The sequence below is a fragment of the Lipophrys pholis genome (assembly GCF_963383615.2).
Source record: "Lipophrys pholis genome assembly, chromosome: 8".
NCBI classification, from domain to species: Eukaryota; Metazoa; Chordata; class Actinopteri; order Blenniiformes; family Blenniidae; genus Lipophrys; species Lipophrys pholis.
Window position 1 is genome coordinate 22,961,647 of NC_137630.1, and position 19,994 is coordinate 22,981,640.

Genomic DNA, 19,994 nt, shown 5'->3' on the forward strand with positions numbered 1-19,994 from the left:
GTATTGTTAATGTCATTTTAATAGATGGAGAAGACTAAAAATAGCACTGATAGGACATTTTAGTATAATCTTAAAAAAACTAAAGCTGGCTTAAAGCCTAAACTATCTTTATAAGAAGCTTTTGAATAAAAAACAAACAAAAGAAGGATGAAGGAATTACACAGAAATACAGAGCACTGTGAGGGGATGGTGCTGCTACACATACACAAATATAGATATGAATCCCTTAATAGACACACAGTTATTCTGCGAGTGCAGTTTTTTTTCCATACCTGAGTATAAATATAACCTATAAATTGACCCTACATGCACACAAACAAATGTTCCCACAAGATCATGCAAACACTGAGTAATCCAGCCAGCACAGGGTGGTTGTGCAGCAGATCACAGTGCCAGTTTTAATCCAGGTCAGTCCTGATCTTAATCACTAGCAACACTGGCACACTCTGGTGATTGAAATCTGAACTAGAGGGCTAAAAAATAAATAAATTAATAAACAAAAATAAACACACACACCGTCACACTCAGATGGGCATTTTAACTCTGATGAAATGTTACCTGGTCGAGGAGGTTAAGTCTTTTTACGTAGGCCTCTTCAGTGTGGAGGAGCTCTTTGGCAATATTCAGCAGCTTCTGAGCCTCTGAGCACTGAGGAGAACACACACACACACACACACACACACACACACACACACACACACACACACACACACACACACACACACACACACACACACACACACACACACACACACACACACACACACACACACATACACACACACACACACACACACACACACACACACACACACATCAGTGACTACATCTGAGGCAGTAGAGTAAAGATAAATACAAACACTTCTCCAGGATGTGACTCATTCCTTAAGTATTTAAGAGTTTCAACTATCAGGTAACAAGAAAGCCTTCAGTTTCAGCAATGATCTGGAAAAAATATAATATCAACAGACACTAACAATGTTTCCACTGTTATGATGTATTTTAAGACAAAAATGGTAAAAACATTTCACTTCTATGTATAATATTGCACTTTTTCACCCATCACCCTCTGTCGGAAGCAAATTAAGATGTCCGTCTTGCCTGAGCACACTTCAACAAACAGACAGCGGGAAACCAAACACTGGGATAGTTTAACAACCTGCAACCTGAGCCACAGCCACCAGACATTCACTACAATCAACTAAAACATAAAGTCACATTGTGCAGGGATTCTTCCTCTTCCTCTTCCATCTTCGTGGGGTTCTGCTTGATAATTACACACTCAAAGTGAAATTAATATATTTCAGCAACCACAAGGTCAATTTGAATAAATGTAGGTAAATATTCATATCCAAGGTGCAGCAAGTGGGTTAATTCAGTTGAGTAAAAATGGCTCATATCTAGTAGCTCTAGTTTATTTTTTTGTGCAGTATTGTGAACCCTAATTTTCTACAGGGTTAAAAACTGAACTGAATCTTCCCGTGTGATAAAAATAAGTCAAATCAACCTCACACGGAGATGCTGAATATTAGTCAGACTTCTTGTTGGATTGTGGTTTCTTCACCTGGTTGTTTGACTTTATCTGTGGATAGAGAAGAAACGTTTCCACGTCCATCTGCACATTTTCCCTGAGCTCACCTTTAATCCCAGGTTAAGACAACATGGGATTATATTTTATTGTTTACATTTTCTGAACAATGCTTTTATGTTTTCATCTTGTTAATCTTTTCAAATTACAATCGCTCTTTTTCTGCCTTTGTTGCATCGCCAATGTTTGTTGATGGGAAGAACTATACACGTAAAACTTTCCAATTTGCTAGACATTGGAGCTCAAAATTAATAAGTGTCTATGTACTTTACAAACTATTCTGGAATAGTTGCTCTTTTTTTTTTCCTGGGTTGTGACTGATGTCTGAGGGCATTACCCGTCTTAGACCCAGTGTCTCCAGACTCGGCAAATTGAAGGTTGCAGCTAAACGATGGAAGGAGACTACTAGTTGTAACTTCTCAACTTAGTAATTTAACTTTTTGAAGAAAAATGAGTTTTTAAAAAGTGTTTGGATGATATCGCAGAAGGCAGCTGTGTTATGTTTGTGGCTGCAGCTTCCATCCAGAGCGGATTACTGTGAAAATGAAGGCTCCATTTATGTCACTTGTTTAGTTTACAAGGAGAAACTCATGAAAACGATCTGATATGTTGCAGCGCCGGTGAAGCTGGAAATCTTTCTCCGACGCTCAGTATGACTTAGTGGGGCTGAAAAATGTTTCAGTAAACACAAAAAAATTAAGCTGCTGACGAGGTTCATCCCAGCGTCATAGACACAACACAGTGATGTCAAGAGGCATTTAGCCTATTGCAACACTGTGACTTTCACAACCGTTGTCTTTCTCACACACACACACACACACACACACACACACACACACACACACACACACACACACACACACACACACACACACACACACACACACACACACACACACACACACACACACACACACACACACACACACACACACACACACACACACACACACACACACACACACATGCAATTTGTTCACACAGAAAGTAATAACTACCACCGCAAGATGCCAAGCCTCAATCAGCCAGTACAAGACGCCATACTAACAAAAGTCAGGCTCAAATGTGTCATTGTTTGCAGAGTGAGTGAAACACAGTCAGCAGAAAAAAAGTCAGCCTTCGGTCCTCCTTGTGTGCGGCACACATCACTGTAATACCCACATCCTCCGTGAAAAAAAAAAAAGCTGTCATTATGTAGCCATTAATATGTCAGCTTGAGTTCACATTGACACGGAGAGATTAACAAGTGCACACAAACACAAATACCCAAGAACACACCCTTCCTCGGCACAACCGTGCTGGGATCAGGAAGCACTGAAGAGCAGAGATACTTTTCCCCAAAAGGCTGTGGGTGTGGGCGACGGCTGCGTGTTTGTGTGACATCTGTGTGTGTGTGTGTGTGAGATATGGGTGTGTTTTACTGCGTTAAAAAGATCAGAGTATATTGTTTCCTGCAAACAAAAGCTAAACAACACTTTGTAGTTCTTTTCACTTGCCACAGTTATATCTCTTCAAGCCTTTATGCTTTTACATTGGAAAGTGTTGAGTGAAGGAAACACAAACTTCACCAGGAAGAGAATCAGCCGTGTTGTTTACAATCAATACTCAAGACGAAAGACGAGAAAATAGAAACTGTAGCTCAGCTGTGGAAAGATTTCTGTCTGCAGACTCTTTCATCCAGCAAGCACAAGCTCCTCTTACTGCTTATTTGGCAGGTATTTATCCTTTTATGTAAGGAGCCGCTTTTAGATACAAGCCAGTCAGATGTGACCAGAAAATTGAGGCTCTAATATTGTCTAACGTTTCATGCAGAAGTATTCTTTGAAAGTGCTCACTCAGGCTGAGATAATAATAGACACATGCTACTTTTTTCCATTATAAGGACGGCAGTCTGGGTGTTGGTAGGCGCAGGCTGTGCTCAAATTAAACATCCATTCATCTTCTGTACCACCTTTATTGACCTTAGAGTCACCCGGGGGCTGGAGATAATGCCAGGGGACAATATGTGAGAGGCATGTGACCCCCTGCACAGGTTGCAAGTCCATCACAGGGCGCATAGAGACACACACTCAAACCTTAGGACAATGTAGAGCCCTTAACCAAGCTAAAATGCATAGATTTTGATTAAACTCTACACTGAAAGGCCCTCAAGCCCAGAATTTAACTGGAGGCGTTGTCACTGTGAGGTGGGGTGCCAACCGCTAAAACACCAGGATATTACCACTAAAAGAAAATTCAACAGTAAAAGTTGCTGCAAGGACTTGTCTGTTAAGACTTTAAATGATAGTCTCAACACAAAAGGGGCACTGTGGTTCACATTCAGGCCCCCGAACGCACACTTTGTGGCCTGTGCTCTAAAACACAATTATTTGTTTAGCAGGTTATTGGACTACGATGAGCATTTGAATAAGTTTGAGCTATTCTAAATAACTGAATTATTACCCTCTACAGTCTTGACTTGCTGAAGCTGAGTGTGTGATGTACTCACTTTGTGCACCTCTGAGTGTGTTTCAGTCGGAAAGCCGGTCTGTGAATCTGTGAGAGAGTGAATCTCCCCACTGCTCCCCTCGTCCAAGTCACTGTCCTCGTCCTGTGTGGAGTCTCGCTTGTTGCCCAGGGTAACGCAGCAGGATACACTCTCCGTCTCCGTGACGCTGTCGTAATGATCCTCCTCGTCGATGGCGTCTTCGTTGGGGAACACCTCCCCGTCTGCCGTGCACGACGGGCTATCGATGCCACTGTCCCGGTTAGGAATCTTCCCGTTCTGCTCCGAGGAGTCCGGATTGTCCAGGAGCTTGTGTGACGAGCCGTCCTCCGTTTCCACTTCGTGCAGGCAGCTGACTCCGTGTGGGATGTCGTCCTCCGCGCAATCGTCCAGAACGGCATCGTCGGAGCCGTCGATGTGCATAGAGGCCAGACGGGAGAGTTCAGACACGTCGCCGTTCTGCTCGGAGGTGCCCAGTGCAAGTTTGTCCACGGGGGAAGGGTCTCCTGCAGCCTTTTCTGTGGGGTCCTGGCCGCAGGAGGAGGTGATGTCAGACGCAGTGTCCATTCTCAGGCACAGGTGGAGCTGTGACCGCGGGAGCACCCCCAGGATGGGCACCCTGAGAATCAATAGTAAACAACACACAGAAAGTCAGGAAATAGATTATTCATCTGTTGTCACAATACTTCTTGGCAATATATACAACAATACTGTAAAGTATTTTCATTTCTCCTTTAGATGATGCCACATTTGTAAAGCGCATGCATTTGTGGGATGTGCAGCAGAGTAAAAAATGGTCCAAATCTCCATTTTCTCGCATCCAATTTTGTTAAAACCAGCTCTCAAAATAAATCAATCTGAAAAGGCTCGCGCAGCATCAAAAACGCAGAGAAGTTGACGTCACAGACCAACTTCTACCCTAACCCTGCCAACCAACAACACAATTACAGGCTTGTGTTCGTTCTTCAGAGGCTACTGAGCTTATTATGTCTTCTACAACTAAAATATATTCTGCTTCTCAAGAGCAACAAGAGGAAACTGAGAACAGCACATGCTCCGAGGTGCTATGTTGAGCGTTTCATGCGTATGCCTCATGCCTTCCTTTGCGTTTATGGTGTATTTCTGTGGTGTCAATACAGCCCCACTATAAGCTTAATATGAACACCACAATGTGTTTGTGTGGATAAGCAGATGCAGTTTTGTGTGTAAGGGAAATGTAATTTTCATCTGCATGTGGTCTTCAGATCAAGGATCTATGTTTTCAATTGGGAAAAGGACAACTATACTGACACAGGTGCATCATATATAGGTCAAAGGCGGAAACACTCGCTCACATTCACACCTTCAGCCCAATTAGAGGCGTCAACTAACCACAACTGCATGTTTTTGGACTGTAGGAGGAAACCAGAGTAGCCTGCGAAAACCCACACATACACTAGAAGAACATGCAAACCATACATAGAAAGGCAGTGATGTTATTGCTGGGATGTGAGGGGAGCTAACTGTTAGACCACTGTTCCAACAAAATGTCAAATATCTAATGAAAAGGATGAATTCATTCTTTGTTTTTTTTCCCTTGAATTACAAATGGCAACTAGAAAATGGTACAAGAAGGAAGATTATCATCTGCCGTGTAACTTAATTGACAAACAAATGAACCTTACCTTGAATTTTCAAACCTTTCAATAAGAAGCCCGACCTTCTGTGCCTCCTTCTGCTGCTGTGCTCCCGGGACGGGAGGGGTGAGGGTAGGCTTTGGCTTTGGTGGAGGAGGCGGTGCTGGCAGGGGCCTTGAGGGCGCAGGGGGGATCCTCTTCGGTTTCTTGTCTTGTCCGAGGGCAAGAAGGTGCGCAGGTTTAGGGGGCACTACGTATGCAGAAGTTCAGACAAAGCAAGAGGAGGAGAGTAGATCGAGAAAAACAAGTCAGGTGACACGAATAAAGCCGAGCGAGAAAACCTCCATGGCTGAGCCCCCCGTGTGTTGACGTGGGCTGGATTTCTTGTGAAAAAAAAAACTCAAGAAAAATCCACAAAAGAGGAGATAATCTGGCGATGAGAGGCAACAGAGCAGAACGAGATCAAGTCTGAGAGTCAACTATCAGCCAACTTCCTCCTTTCAGAACAGGATGCTGAGATGAGTGTGTACAACTCTGCACGCACGCAGACACGCAGACACGCACACACGCACACAGACACAGACACAGACACACACACACACACACACACACACACACACACACACACACACACACACACACACACACACACACACACACACACACACACACGCACACACGCACACACAACTGAAAAGGCCCTGTCAGCCCCCTCATTCACTCTGTCTCTCTGAGTATGTGCACATGTTCAATTTTAGGAAGCCTGTTGGAAACGAGGAAATGTGACGATACGCTACAGGTGGTAATTTGAGGACTTCCTCTGTCTGTGTGTGACAGTCTGATAAAACAAAGTCCGGCTGAGCTCGTGTTTCTCCTTCTAATATTGAGATCAAATCAGTACAACAGACCGGCTCAACTTTCTTCTGTTAATTAAACTTCAATGAGGTAAATTTACATGTAAAACGTCATTATATCTCAATTTTAATATTTGCTTGGCAAATAAGCACACTTTTGTAGTATATACACATCATTTCAAGTTCAGTGCAGAACATTTTTGTTTATTAATTATACTAATTCATGTTTTCAGATAAAATAGAGACATACTGCAATGAAAAGTATTTTTCTGTAATGTGCAAATAAACTACAATAAAAGATTCATAATAACGTGTTTATTTAATTAGACAATCAATTTAATCTTTATAGGATCATGTAGCATACAGTATATGATCATATAGTGTGATTTTGGTCAAGAGATGTGATTGTATTTATACTATACTATACATTTATACTAAAAAGTATGGGGGAAGAAAAACTGGTGGATGTTTCTCCTGTCAGGTAGGAAGTCCTGTATGTATGTAAGTGATCTGGAAATATCATGATTCAGTTTAAAGATATACCACAAAAATCAAAACACAACAAGCGTTTCACACTTGAAAAACTTTAAAGTCACATCATAAAACATAAAAGAGGTGCTTTTATGTTCCTGGTGGCTTATCTTCTATTTAATCTAAGATTTCCTTTACGGTGTAACCCGTCTATTGCCCTCTGTTGGCTGTGATAGCCCTCCGCCCCCAAGTCACCTGCCTGGATAAAATAAAAACAGATGACATTTACTTTTATCTCCTCACTTATCTCAGGAGGAATATAAGTGTCGGCTTATTTAAATGGCAGAACCTATTAACATACTTAAAATGGGGAAAACGTTGACCTTGTAAAGGGTATTTCAAGGGCCAGTTTTTATTGGAGACTTCTTAAAGTCACAAAACTGAAAAAATAAACACAACACTATTATTTGTAATTTATTCATTACAAATCTGAGGGAAACGTGCACATTTGCACATATAATATGCTTTGTAGCATTAAAATGTGTCTAAATGGGACACATTTCTATTGCAGTTCGATGAGAAGTTACAACATTTTACTGAAGAATCTCATTCATTGCTACTTTGTGATGTGTTATTTGCAACAAAGGTTAACAAACCCCCAGTGTTTTTAGTTTCACTTGAATAAATATGAGGTCACATTTTTTATATTTGTTAAGATTTTTGATTTTTTGATTTTTTAAACATCAATTAAGTGAACCTGTGCATGAGTACAATCCTTTCACGCCAGTGATAGACATCATCTCTTTGCTGTTCGTCGCAGAAATAAAGAAGTTTACAGACACAGTCATAGCCCAATTAAAACTTAAAGAAAATAAAACAAAATGAATGAATAACTGGAGACACATAAATGGAGAGGTTTGTCATGTGAAGGTCAAAGTAAAAGAGCCACAGATGTCAGACTGGTGATGAGAGTTAAGTTGATTACACATTAAAGTGGAGACGTAATGAATAGAGCTGACAAGTCATCAACCATTCGGGTGAATGGCTTCAGCTTAATGCAAGCACTTTAAGGCAAACACATGAAATCAATCATGAATATTTCAAGTTTAACCCTTCTAATTTAAGGGCCTGCTGATATTCTATAATCATCTATTTTCTATACCCGTTTTATCTAAGTCAATATTTCAAGAGATTGAGCTAATTCCAAATGTAGACATGCAAATTCAGGGCACTGGACAGGTTATTGCAGGTCGAACAAAGAGAAACAATCCCTCATGCTCACATTGCCACGCACACAGTGGTTTTATGTTTTATCTCATTGTAAATTACATATCTTGGGTTTCAGAACTAAACTAACCAAGCAAGAATGAAGGAACAGAAGTGTGCAAATTACAAAAATTTGTGCATTTCTTTTCTCATTTCTTTTAAAAATTCTGAGCTGGTTAACTTCCTATTTTTAACCTCTACATGAAGAAATCGCAACACTTTTACATTTATTTTGAGCATCTGAGTGGAAATCAAGCTGCTTTGGATATTATTGTGTAAAACAAAGTTGACAGGAGATATTGTTTTAATTCGGTTTATATATTTAGAACAGCGACATTTTACATACAAAAATATGATTTACTAAAGCAAATACCTTTTATTGTTATGTTTGTGTTACTGCCTTTGCCGCTATTGCATGTCAACCCTTTCAAATAAATTTGAGACCAACACACTCAACACTTTTCTGTGCCATGCCGATGTAAACACTAGACGAGGGAATTTCTTAAGATACGAAAGCTCGTTTGAAGGCTGGCTGACGCCTGACACTTTTCCCTTTTTAATTTGCTGCACAGCTGCATGCATTAAAATGGTAATCACGATCAAATAAACATGATCAGAGTGGATTATTCTCGCCACATTTCTACACCACACTTAAAATAGCTTTTTGAATATTGGGGCCACGTCTGTGGTGTAATGTCCCAGTCTGCATCTCCCCAAACACAACACATGCTCTTCGTATTTAGCATTCTTCAAATGATGCCCGAACACAAACACCAGGGATGTTTGGCCTGCTTTATAACACCGGCAGCCATCGCTGAGGCGGCCCGCCGAGCAGTGTGAGTGGCAGAGTGAGGTCAGAGAGCTGACACGTACCACATTATAGAAAAGTGTTTGTCAGAGCAGAATAAATGGCAGCTGAGTATCAGAGGCCTGATCTCGCTGTGCCTTTCGTTTATAATGACAGCTTCGGTGTCTGAAAGGACCTTGGAGGGGCTGCAGTGTGTCTCGGTATCTAACCTTGAGGTTTCTGTGCGGTTGGAGGTCTGGGTGACGTGGAGGACTGGGGCCGCGGCTTGACGGCAGGCCTGTCGTGACATGGTCTGGGCGTCGGACCTTTCTTCACCAGCGGCGGGGAACACAGGTAGTCCACTGATCTACACTGGTACTGCAGAGTGGAGGCAGGGAGGTCTGCGCAGAGGAGATAGGAAGAAACACAATATCAAGTATCGATCAGGCTTATGAGATTCATCAAAACAGAAACCACATTCCAGCATAATCCTGCCGAGCGATGCAGCGCTGTGAAGTGACGGCGAGGTGAGTGAACGACCTTGAGCTCGGTTTTTTTTCGGGGTGTCGTTCACAGACAAAGAGAAAAGAAGAGAAGAGAAAACTCTGGTGCATCAAACCCCGAGGCCACACTGGAGCCACATAGTGTCTCTAACACTCTCTGGCCTGAGTGTGGCCGGAAAACTTCCAAGCTTATCCAAATACCGTCAGTAAGTAGATAAATATGAATTGTGTACTCTTGTAATTGAATCAAATATCATAAAAGGATAACACCGGTAGTTCTCTGTGTTTTTGTTTGAGGAAGATCCAAACAAACTCATGGAGAAAAAAACCTAAAAGACAAAACAAATGTAAAGTTTCATTACGAAAGGCTAAATGCATTTCTAAACACACTCTGGGATAAAAGAATTAGTTTACAGGGACTACTTTCAAGAGCTAAGTTTGTGCAGCCATGAATATTTATGCAGCAGTGACAGTCCACCCGACATCTCCTTGAAATAAACTTCAGTGCTCATGTTTATAGGAATGAACAGACATGGCATGCTGTGCCACAGCACGGGTTACTGATGTCTTCACCGCTCCTGAACAGCATCAAAAGCCTCTGGCGCTCCGTTTGGAGCTTCAGCAAATGATATTAGTATTAGTAATTCTTGATGGCTGTATTGTTTCTGTGATTTCTTGAGAGTGAAATAAACACAGAATACAGCCGGCTTACTAATGTTGAAGTATCAGAAATCCTGATTTATACCTTGATATATATACACACAACTCCGGAAAGTAAGCTTACCGTATGAGCGAATGTGTAAAAAAGATTACATAGTTAACAAAGATGAAGTAGTCATTTTCACAAAAGATTTACATGATCATGCACACACTCTTGTTGATATCTTTATTGCTGCAATAACACAAGGACGATTTCCCACAACCGTGTCTCGATAGAAATCATAAAATTAAAGCACACGTTTTCACGATCAAATTTCCACTTAAGTTTCACAGGGAAAGGCCTCTACGGATGCGATCTAAACTTGCCAGTGACCTTACAGTCAACTCTTTGAAGTTCAGTCATCGGTAAGTATACCCTGCGTTCGTACAGCTGGCAGAGTGTGTGTGGGAGTGTGTGTACTGTATGTACTCCAGAGCTGCTGCATTTAGACACGACGGTCTCTTCTTTGGCATCGCTGTTACCGATGTGTCTCTTCATTGTTCCCAAACAAAGTGATGACTCTCTGAAGCTTCCGATAACAACTATGCAAATCACACAGCCTCCTTCCCGAAGGCTCGACCGTTCAATCGAGTCACACCATCTCTCAATCGACTGGATTACAGCTTAAAAGTGGCACAGAGCTCCCGCAAGAGTCCCGGCATGCCTAATTGTGTGTGTGTCTGTGTGTGCTGTTTTTTTCAGATGAGCTCCAGGCAGCGAAAGCAGAAAATTGAGTCAGTAATGAGTCTTGTTGCACTGCCTCTACCTCATGTGGCAGACTGCAGGCAGTCCCACCATCACTGTGGAATAAGACTGAGGCAGGGATGGAAATAAAGCATACAGCTTCCTCACCTCTGGGCAATCATTTTTCCATACTGAGCAGACATGAATCCAAGCCAATTTCCAAAAATGAATACATAAGTGGTTTCACAGGTGTCGGAAGGAAGAAGGTCTTCTTAACCACATTTTCACCAGAAATAAATAGTAATCACTGCATTTCATCACATTAGCAGCCCCATTCCTTTTTAAATCCATGTGTTAGAAGAGCTCGGTCATAATTTGGCTCTCTGGCAGTGACGGCGAGCTTGATGAAATTCGCCTGACCCAAACAGAGGTTCACAAATCAGTACCTACTGTAGGTAGGTTTTATATTTATGTCGACTTCTTTCATTACCTAGCAAAAGAAATATTGTGAGCCTCCTGAAACGGCTTCTGCTAATGCAATCTGTAAATCAGAGCTGACTGGGGTGGTTTGAGTTAGAGGGAAAACTTGACCTATGATCAAGACAGCAGACGTGTCCTCCAGCCAGACGACTGCCGGCAGGACAAACCCTTTGACCCAAGACTGGCTGTGGTCTTTCCTGGGAAAAACAAACAGCAGTAGAAGTCAAAGACATAGGGGCTGGTACCTATGGAAACTCATCGTAGCCACGACTCCCTGAGAGCGAAACCTGGCCCTTATGACGAAAAGTGCTTAACACCAAACAGGGACTTGATGACACAGCAAAGAGAGCGGCAGAGAGGAGCTGATGCTTACAGTTTTTCCTAATTAAAATTTCACAAACGGAGGACAAAATGACACATGAGGGTACACTGTCAGCGGTGTATGCAGGAAAACAGGTAACACAAGTAAAATAAATGGCGAATTAAACTATGTTTCAGTGATTTAGAGAGAAGAGAAAGGAAGGAAAATGCAAGAAAAAGTAGAAAATAGTCCGAAAAACAAGCTTGACAAACGACATTACCTCCGCTTCAACCTTTCGGTTTCACATATCCAAAGTCCAAAGATCAAGTGAATGGAAAAAATCTTCACCACACAAACAGATCTGATCCCGCCCTCCCCCCATGGTTAGCCAAAGAACGCCAATGAAACCCGTCTCTGTGGCAAACAAACACACACACACACAAACACACACACACTCCCACTCACACACACCTTAAAATTCAAAGCTCAATCCTGCACTGCATCCAAACATTCACCCTTTCCTCCCCTCAGCCGTGTTCGAGGAACTGCACCTGTCTGCTCACCTGCCAAACCTGATCAAAGTACCTCCTCCTGGGGCCTAAAGTGACGTGACGGTGAATCACGGCGGAGCCCGGTAATCCTAGAGTACTGTTACAGCCCCCCCCACAATAACTGAACTTTGCTCACGGCGCACGGCACACAGCTCACAAGACACTTTCACAACAGGCAATAACCAAGGCAGAGCGTGCAGCATCGAGGCCGGTGGCTGAACTGATTCAGACTCAGAGGAGATAATGTTAACTTTGTAAATGTGTCATTTTAAAAGGACTCAAAGGAGAAGGATGTAGCAGGCTTATTAATTCCTGCAGCTTTGATCCAGCTACACAGGAAGAGACAAACAGGAACCATGCGTCTGACTTTGTTAACGCAGGGTTACATTGGCAATATTACTCTGCACGACACCCTTTCAGCCACTCAACTGGCCATTTAAAATGTCTTTAATCAGACGAACAAGGAAAACAATAAAATATTGTCTTGCCTGCTGTCTTTCGACTGATGTAACCACGTGAGCAGCAGGCCGAGAGCAATAGGAATCTTCCGAGCTGTAACCTGAAAGACTGCATTACAGCGTGTATTTCTAAACGAAGCAAAGGGGCCACTGTCTTCCTGACTCACAGAAAATATTCGGATACCTTCAGGTATTTGAAAAGAACACATTGGAGGTGTAATGATACTCTCACCGTCCGTCTGTCTCTGTGAGAGAAATGCATGCGAATGCATCAAAACTCTGCCTCGGTGATGCTGTCACAGGAGAAAAACTTAAGGAACGTATCGGTCAGGTCGCTGCAAAGCTGCAATAAGAATGAGTCTGTGTTTGATTTTGATTTTGAGTGTAAATATATTTTCTCCTAACGTATTGATGGAAATCAAAATTTTGATACTTCACCCACACCAGTGCCACAAATATGCTTGCATGGTGCATGCATGGGTGCCCGATCGTAAAATGAGGTGTGGTGAGACGCATTAGTGGCATATCAATATCTCGACGCGCCAGAAAGTCAGTGCACAATTGAACATTAAAACCAGGTCTAACGCAATGTACACTGTAATGTGTTTTCTAATCGTGGTTTTTAAGAGCTGGTGCATCTTCAAATGTGTGGCTTTGCAGTATGATACCTGCACACAAATTGCTTCATGTGTCGTCATTGCATGTGCTTTTTTTTTTGTTATTGGATTTTTTAATTTTTTTTTAAAACTCCAGCTCTCTACGTTTGGCCATAAATAAATCGATTTCTTCTGCAAATAAGCCTCCATTTCCGCCGATTAGTCAATCCATCCTTATATAAAGAAGCAACGCACAAACACAGAAACGCACATATTTGGAATGAAATGAATTTCCCCTGTGTTTGTTCAAGGAGTTACATAAAATCTCAGTGCACAATACACAATACAGACAAACTAAAATGTGGACACCCACAAATGAAAGCCATTTATTATGTGGCTTTTAGCTGCTGCTGTCTTTATAATAATATTTTTTTTTATTCATTCCAAAAAAAATCTAATTTTGGCATTAAGTCTTCACTTGCCCTATCAACATTTTCTCAGATATACACAAACTTAACCCACACGCGTACACAGAGACACAAAAAGAAGCACAAACGTAGCTCGCTGTCAGTCACCGTCAGCCCCGAGGCGACCCCCTCGGAGTCATTTATTACCCATCATCCCTTGAGTACAGTCCTCTCGCCCCAGTGCTGTCTGGGAGACAGATCACTCCGTCTCCACAGAGCATTCCCACTCAGACAGCCAGTCAATCAGGCCTCCTGCCCGCAAACTAACCCCAAGTGGAGATGAGCTGACAACCCCGCCTCGATAACTTCAACCGGGCACCTTTCACAATTATTTCCCACCAAGACCAAAACCCCAAAGACATTCTGTCTGAGAGTGATGCTCATTATTCCCATGACATCGTTACCATCTTTCAGGGATTTTTTTGGGTCGTCATTAGAACTTCTCTGCTTCTTTCTTTCGGTCTCAGAAAAAGTCTCACCAAAACATATTGATCTAATCTCGTTTCAACCTGAAAGACTGAGCCGAGGAGTCACAATCTCTCCTCCAGTTCACCTCACCTTCATCCTCCTCACTGAACCGCAGGGCCACTTATAAACTCTGACAGACGTGCACATTTTGGGCATTCCTTTCAGCTTCCCTGCAAAAGCAGGAAACCAAACAACAGAGAAAGATACAGAGAAGCCAACAGACACAGTTTTATCTAACACCCACACATCTTGCCCCACCTCTTCCCAATGTGTGCCGCAGGAGACATGATGTGTGGCCTGACCTTGATCCACTTTTCAGTTATCGCCCCCTACAGTCGTAAACAAGAGAGACAGAAATCCACAGTGCAGAACTAATATTATGTTATGCCTTGCTTAAATAGACACAGGAGCCATTAATTGAAAAAGATGTGATTAAAAACAAAGCATGAGCACAAATGAAGGGATTTTGACTTTGTCTTGTTTGACGAACAACTGGAAACTATTGGATGATTTCCCTTTCAAGCGGTCACACATTTGTGAGGAATATGCATTTGGAGCATGATCAGCAAGGTTGACAAATCTTCTCTGCTAATGCCAAGAAGCTTTTCTTTGTTTTGTGTATTAAATGAGTGAAGTGTGCAGGAACAAGTCATATTGGCAATTCAACAATGAATTCATTAAAGAGTCAGGAGTGTAAGAGTCATACGCAGTCACGACGGCCTGACTCCTTATGATGGACAACAGCTCGCTCAAACACAGCTGTGGGCTGGATCCCATTCTTCAACCAGCATCTGTCACCAGCAAGACAGTCAAGCTGATTGTGTTGGTCCCTCTGGCACAAAGATCACAGCCAAGCTCGTCACACAAGTGTTTGATAGGGTTGAGGTGAGGACTGCTGGAGATTCACCACATTCTCTCAGAATTCTGAAAGTTACAAACCCTGTGGGGGAGAATGTTTCTTTCTTGGCGTCTGGTCTCAGACTGTGGAGGTGCTGTATGTGACTGGCACTGGTTGCAAAATCACATTTTTAAATGTCCCCGCATTGAATGAGACATTCAAATGGTCAGCAACTGGGAGTACCAGAAAAAAAAAAGAGTCAACAACACGAGCAAAGAGAAGATTTAGTCAACTTTTAATGAGCGAAAACCACATACTTCACTCTGCTGCTCATCACACAAATGCATGTTTCCCACTACTGTGACACATAAACAGGTCTTACAATTGGATTGGATTGCAAGCATTGATGCACCAGAAGAACAATCTAACAAACACAATGTTTTATACTTTTTGTGCAAAAAAAAAACATTGTTCTTTAAGTTTAGTGCATTTTGAATATGTATGATACAAAAGTAGTTGCTATAATGTGCACACATTATCAAGTCTTCACATTATTCTGCGAACAAGGAATAGTAAGAAAACCTGACAAATATAGGCGATTTAGTGAATAATGTCTTTAAGAGGATCAATCCTATGTGAGAAAAAGCTGAGAGATAAAGTATTGGTGTCAGTATGACAACAGCTGCTACAGCGGGACAGATCCTCAATCTCCAACAATCAGCAGATTTCCCGCACGCAGTAACAAATGCCCCAACTCCCACAACGGGGTTTATTAACACCCATACACGCACATGCAGTCATGCACACACACACACACACACACACACACACACACACACACACACACACACACACACACACACACACACACACACACACACACACACACACACACACACACACACACACACACACACACACACACACACAGAGGGATCAGGGAGCAGCTATCCAATCATGTACAGTAGCATCTGGCTGCAGATTACCAATATAAATTTAGCTATTTCTCATCGTGCTCTGTTATCACACCAATTCATATTCTCTTTGTACAACATTTCAATTAGAGTGAAGCCTTATGTGAAAAATAGTTGTTGAAGAATTAGGGTCGCCTGAAGTTTCACCAGTATCACTGTTTCCCAGGCACCGAGGGCAAAGGAGGCGGAGGTAAGTCATCTTGTTAGGTCTGTTCTCTCCTCCCGATTCAGGTCAGTGGGCACAGCAGGCACAATGACATGTCTCCCACACTAAGTGGGAAGATTGCAGCAGCTCCCACAGATTAGGACTGCACAATTTTCGAGGGGGTGGGGCGATGGGGGGGGTCAAGGAGGGGGACACAGAGGGCGGAAGGAGGACGAGCAGACAGCAGATAGCCATAAAATCACAAACTTTATTAAGTACAACAGCTTAACAAACAGATGCAAATACGTGAATAGGAATAAAGCATGAAGTGTTTCTTTCTTATTCAGAAGCAACACAGAGCAGTAATGAGATTCGTTTGCCAGCTTCAGCACACACAGTAGCTGAAGCTGTAAAATGCAGTAAATAGACACATCTGCTTCCACTTCCTGTAATGACACATAACTGTCAACAAATGGTGGAGAAATGCATGAACAAACACTGACAGTGCACTGGACTCTTACCAACTAAATGAAATGTGCTGCTATGAGAGTCAATAAAATGTTAAATAGCTATTGTAAGGCCTGAAGTTCTCATTAATATCGGTAACATAGCATGGTGGTCACCCGTAAAGATCTATGCTTTGCTTTGGGAAGAATTTTCATTTTTAAGTGAATAAATCAAAAATCAGTTTGATGTCTATAAACACAACCAAGACTCAGTAAGCCAGTCAGTACAATACTTTCTGAGTGCAACAACTTTGAGCATATACCAGACCGTGCTGGGTCCTTCGTGGCTGGTCAGAAGAAAAAAGCTGAGGGTGATCCATGACACATTCACTGACCTTTTCCCGAATGCATGACTCAAGGCTGCAACAATCAGCAGTCAGCTCTACAGATAGGATACAAGTCAGAGCAAGAACACTCAGGGTTTACCGAAAGAGGCTCAATGATGCACGGGCATGACAAAGAGATAATTAAAATGAAATAATTTTCATGAAACACGTGGTTTGGTGGCACGGCTGAACACTATCCTCGCCAATTCACAGCTCCCCTCATCTGCTTCCCACCATGGCGGGACAAGTGTGCTGCACAGAAACAAGCCTCTGTTTGACTAGATGCACTGTGGCCCAGAGCACTACTGTAAAGGAAACAGACACAGATTGGCAATTAGGGCAACACACACAGAGGAGAACAAGGGGGTTTACAAACCAGCCTGTGGAGATGACTGCCCGACTGTCCCAGAAACTACTGAAGCCTCACTGAAATCTACTGAAGCGGCTCTCAATGGTGGCTTTCATTACCAGACATGAAAACCCAACTGGACTTTCACAACAAAGTTGCACAGGAGAGCCCATCTTTTCCCTCTGTGTAGGTTTTTCTAACACTGGTAGAGAGAATTTTCTTACTGCTGGTGCTGGAAAAATGCTCAAGCTCTTTCCATCCCCATGGGGCATGGGGGAGGTTTGAACAACACAGGTCTGCTCCATGATTCATCAGCAACCATAGACTGAAATAACATTTTCAACACAAATTTCAATCATTCCCTGTCCTAAGGAGGTATTGCTGTGATGACTACTATGCACTTTAATATTCTAGGTCACAGCTTGATCACAACTAAGCTTCTCTGAAGTGTGACTGCATTGATTATTTTACCATACATTGATTTGTGGGATTAACCCATCATTGTGGAGGACAGGCCCGGGCAAGAACTCCTCAATGGATGACTGAACAATTGATTAAATGCTGATCACAAGTCAAGTATGTTGCCTCTCAACGGCAACCGCCCAGCAACCACATGCATGCACCCACGCACACACATATGTGTGGTGCACGCACATATAAACATACACACGTGTGCATTCAGTCTGTCACAGGGCCATTTAACTTTATAGAAACCCATCTGCAGCAGTGACCACAAAATTACTTTTACACTTCACTCGGTTCAACATATCTGTGATTTGCAAACATTTAACAGCCACAAAGTGCTCCGCTGTGGCTGCTGAGAAACAGTCACCGAAAACAAGGCCGATCCAATCTTTCTCGTTCGCGAGTGAAATGCTTTTCACAGGCAATCTAAAAACACCCTGCACCGCCACAGAATTATATCTCTGGAAAATTCAGTCTCCCTCTGCAAAGTAACAAAGAAGCTTCTGTTACTTTGATCCATTTTGACATTATAAATATATATGTATGTGAGAAAAAAGACACTTCACTAGAGAATAGCCATCTGTTAAAATACCATCGGTTCGTAGAAAAAACAAACAAAAAACAACTTAAACACATTTTTATTTGGCCATTTATCCTGGCATTGATGATTTTAATGTTGTTACAGTCCCTACCCTGTGAATTACATTGCGCTGCACTTGTCGTCGACAAATACCACACAAATAATTACAATATTATTATTAGTAGTAGTTGTAGTAGCTGGAGCAAAAGTAGTAGTAGTATTATGTTTTTTTTTAAATATACAGCTCAATATGCATGGTGTACAGAAATTATTTATTCCTTTTTAAAGTTGAGAGACAAGTTTATTCATTTAGGTGACAGACTTTTAAATTTACATTTGTCATACATGATAAACATTTTTTTTTGGGGGGGGGGGGGCTTTGAATGGCTGGTCACACGTGTAACTTTTCTTTCACCAGAATAACCAAATTATCCAAAGATATCAAAACATATTTGTCATATGGGTTATAATTAATAATAATAAAAGTCACAAAAAAATGTTTACATATTTTTGGTGTGGAGACTAAATAGTTATCCAACTAGATGCGAAGAAAAAACGCTTGTCAGACCAACGAAGCATTAAGTACTAAATGTTAGTTGGAAACATGAACGCAATCACTCTTTATATGTTACTATTGTATTATTGATGAAAAACTGAGACACTTACAGTTTATTGTCAGGTGTGCTTGTACATGTAGACCTCAGGCACATTCTTGTTGAACCAACTTGACCAAAAAGTGCTAAATTGTGTTTTTGTGTTTGAGCCTCCAGTTTGAGGGTTGTGTGGTAGTGGATGAGGTGGATGAGGTGGATGAGGTGGAGAGGTGCCTGTGCACCATCCTGTATCTGTTCCTGACAGGACGGATGTTAGCAGGAGGAGGGGAGTGTGGATGAAGCTGCTGACAGTCGAAAGGTCCCAGAGCACAACAGCCCAGCCCAGCCCACTCCAGGTCAACATGTTGCCTCCTGCAGTCCAGTTCAGCCCAGTCAGATTGGTTGAATCCAGTCAAGGGGTGTAGGTGAGAAGGGGCTGGGTCGATGAAAAGGAAAGACCGAGCGGGGAATTGGGTGTAAAGACAGAGTCTCCTTCCTTGTTGCAGCTCCTCTGTGCTGATACTCTCTGGACTCTTACCAAGATACACACAGAGACACAAAGGTCACTATAAACTCAACAGAGACTCATATTTTTCACGTCGCACTTGGCTCCCAAAAGGCGGCGTCAGCAGTCGGGTGTCTCCAGCGAAGAGTGTCTGAAGGAAGCAGCTCCTGTCAGTCCGTCTCCACTGAGATGACTCGCAAAAGCCTCTTTCGGTTGAAGTTTGCAGCAAGCAGATTTAGCAAAGACATGAGCGCATGAGGGCCAAAACACATCAGGATCTCACGTTCAGATGAATCACTATATAAGAAGAGTCCTGTTATAGAAGCCAGGTGTACACTAGACAGACTAATAAAGGCTCCTGTTTCCTCTCTAATGGCTCCAGTATTTCCCCCCGCAGCACAGCACCGCACCGCAAAGGCTCAGAGCCACGTTGGGGTA

General features: G+C 42.4%; 1 protein-coding gene across 2 annotated transcripts in view; it reads right to left on the reverse strand.

The window, feature by feature from the left end:
- Positions 1-19,994, reverse strand: part of fgd (faciogenital dysplasia) — a 62,228-nt gene that overhangs the window by 16,095 nt on the left and 26,139 nt on the right. For both annotated transcript variants that reach the window (XM_080469698.1, XM_080469699.1), the window contains exons 2-5: positions 9,298-9,468; positions 5,738-5,939; positions 4,077-4,692; positions 559-648 (exon numbers count right to left, since the gene is read on the reverse strand). In XM_080469698.1, the coding sequence (XP_080325824.1) occupies positions 559-648; positions 4,077-4,692; positions 5,738-5,939; positions 9,298-9,468 (1,079 nt within the window). The remainder of the gene's footprint in view (positions 1-558; positions 649-4,076; positions 4,693-5,737; positions 5,940-9,297; positions 9,469-19,994) is intronic.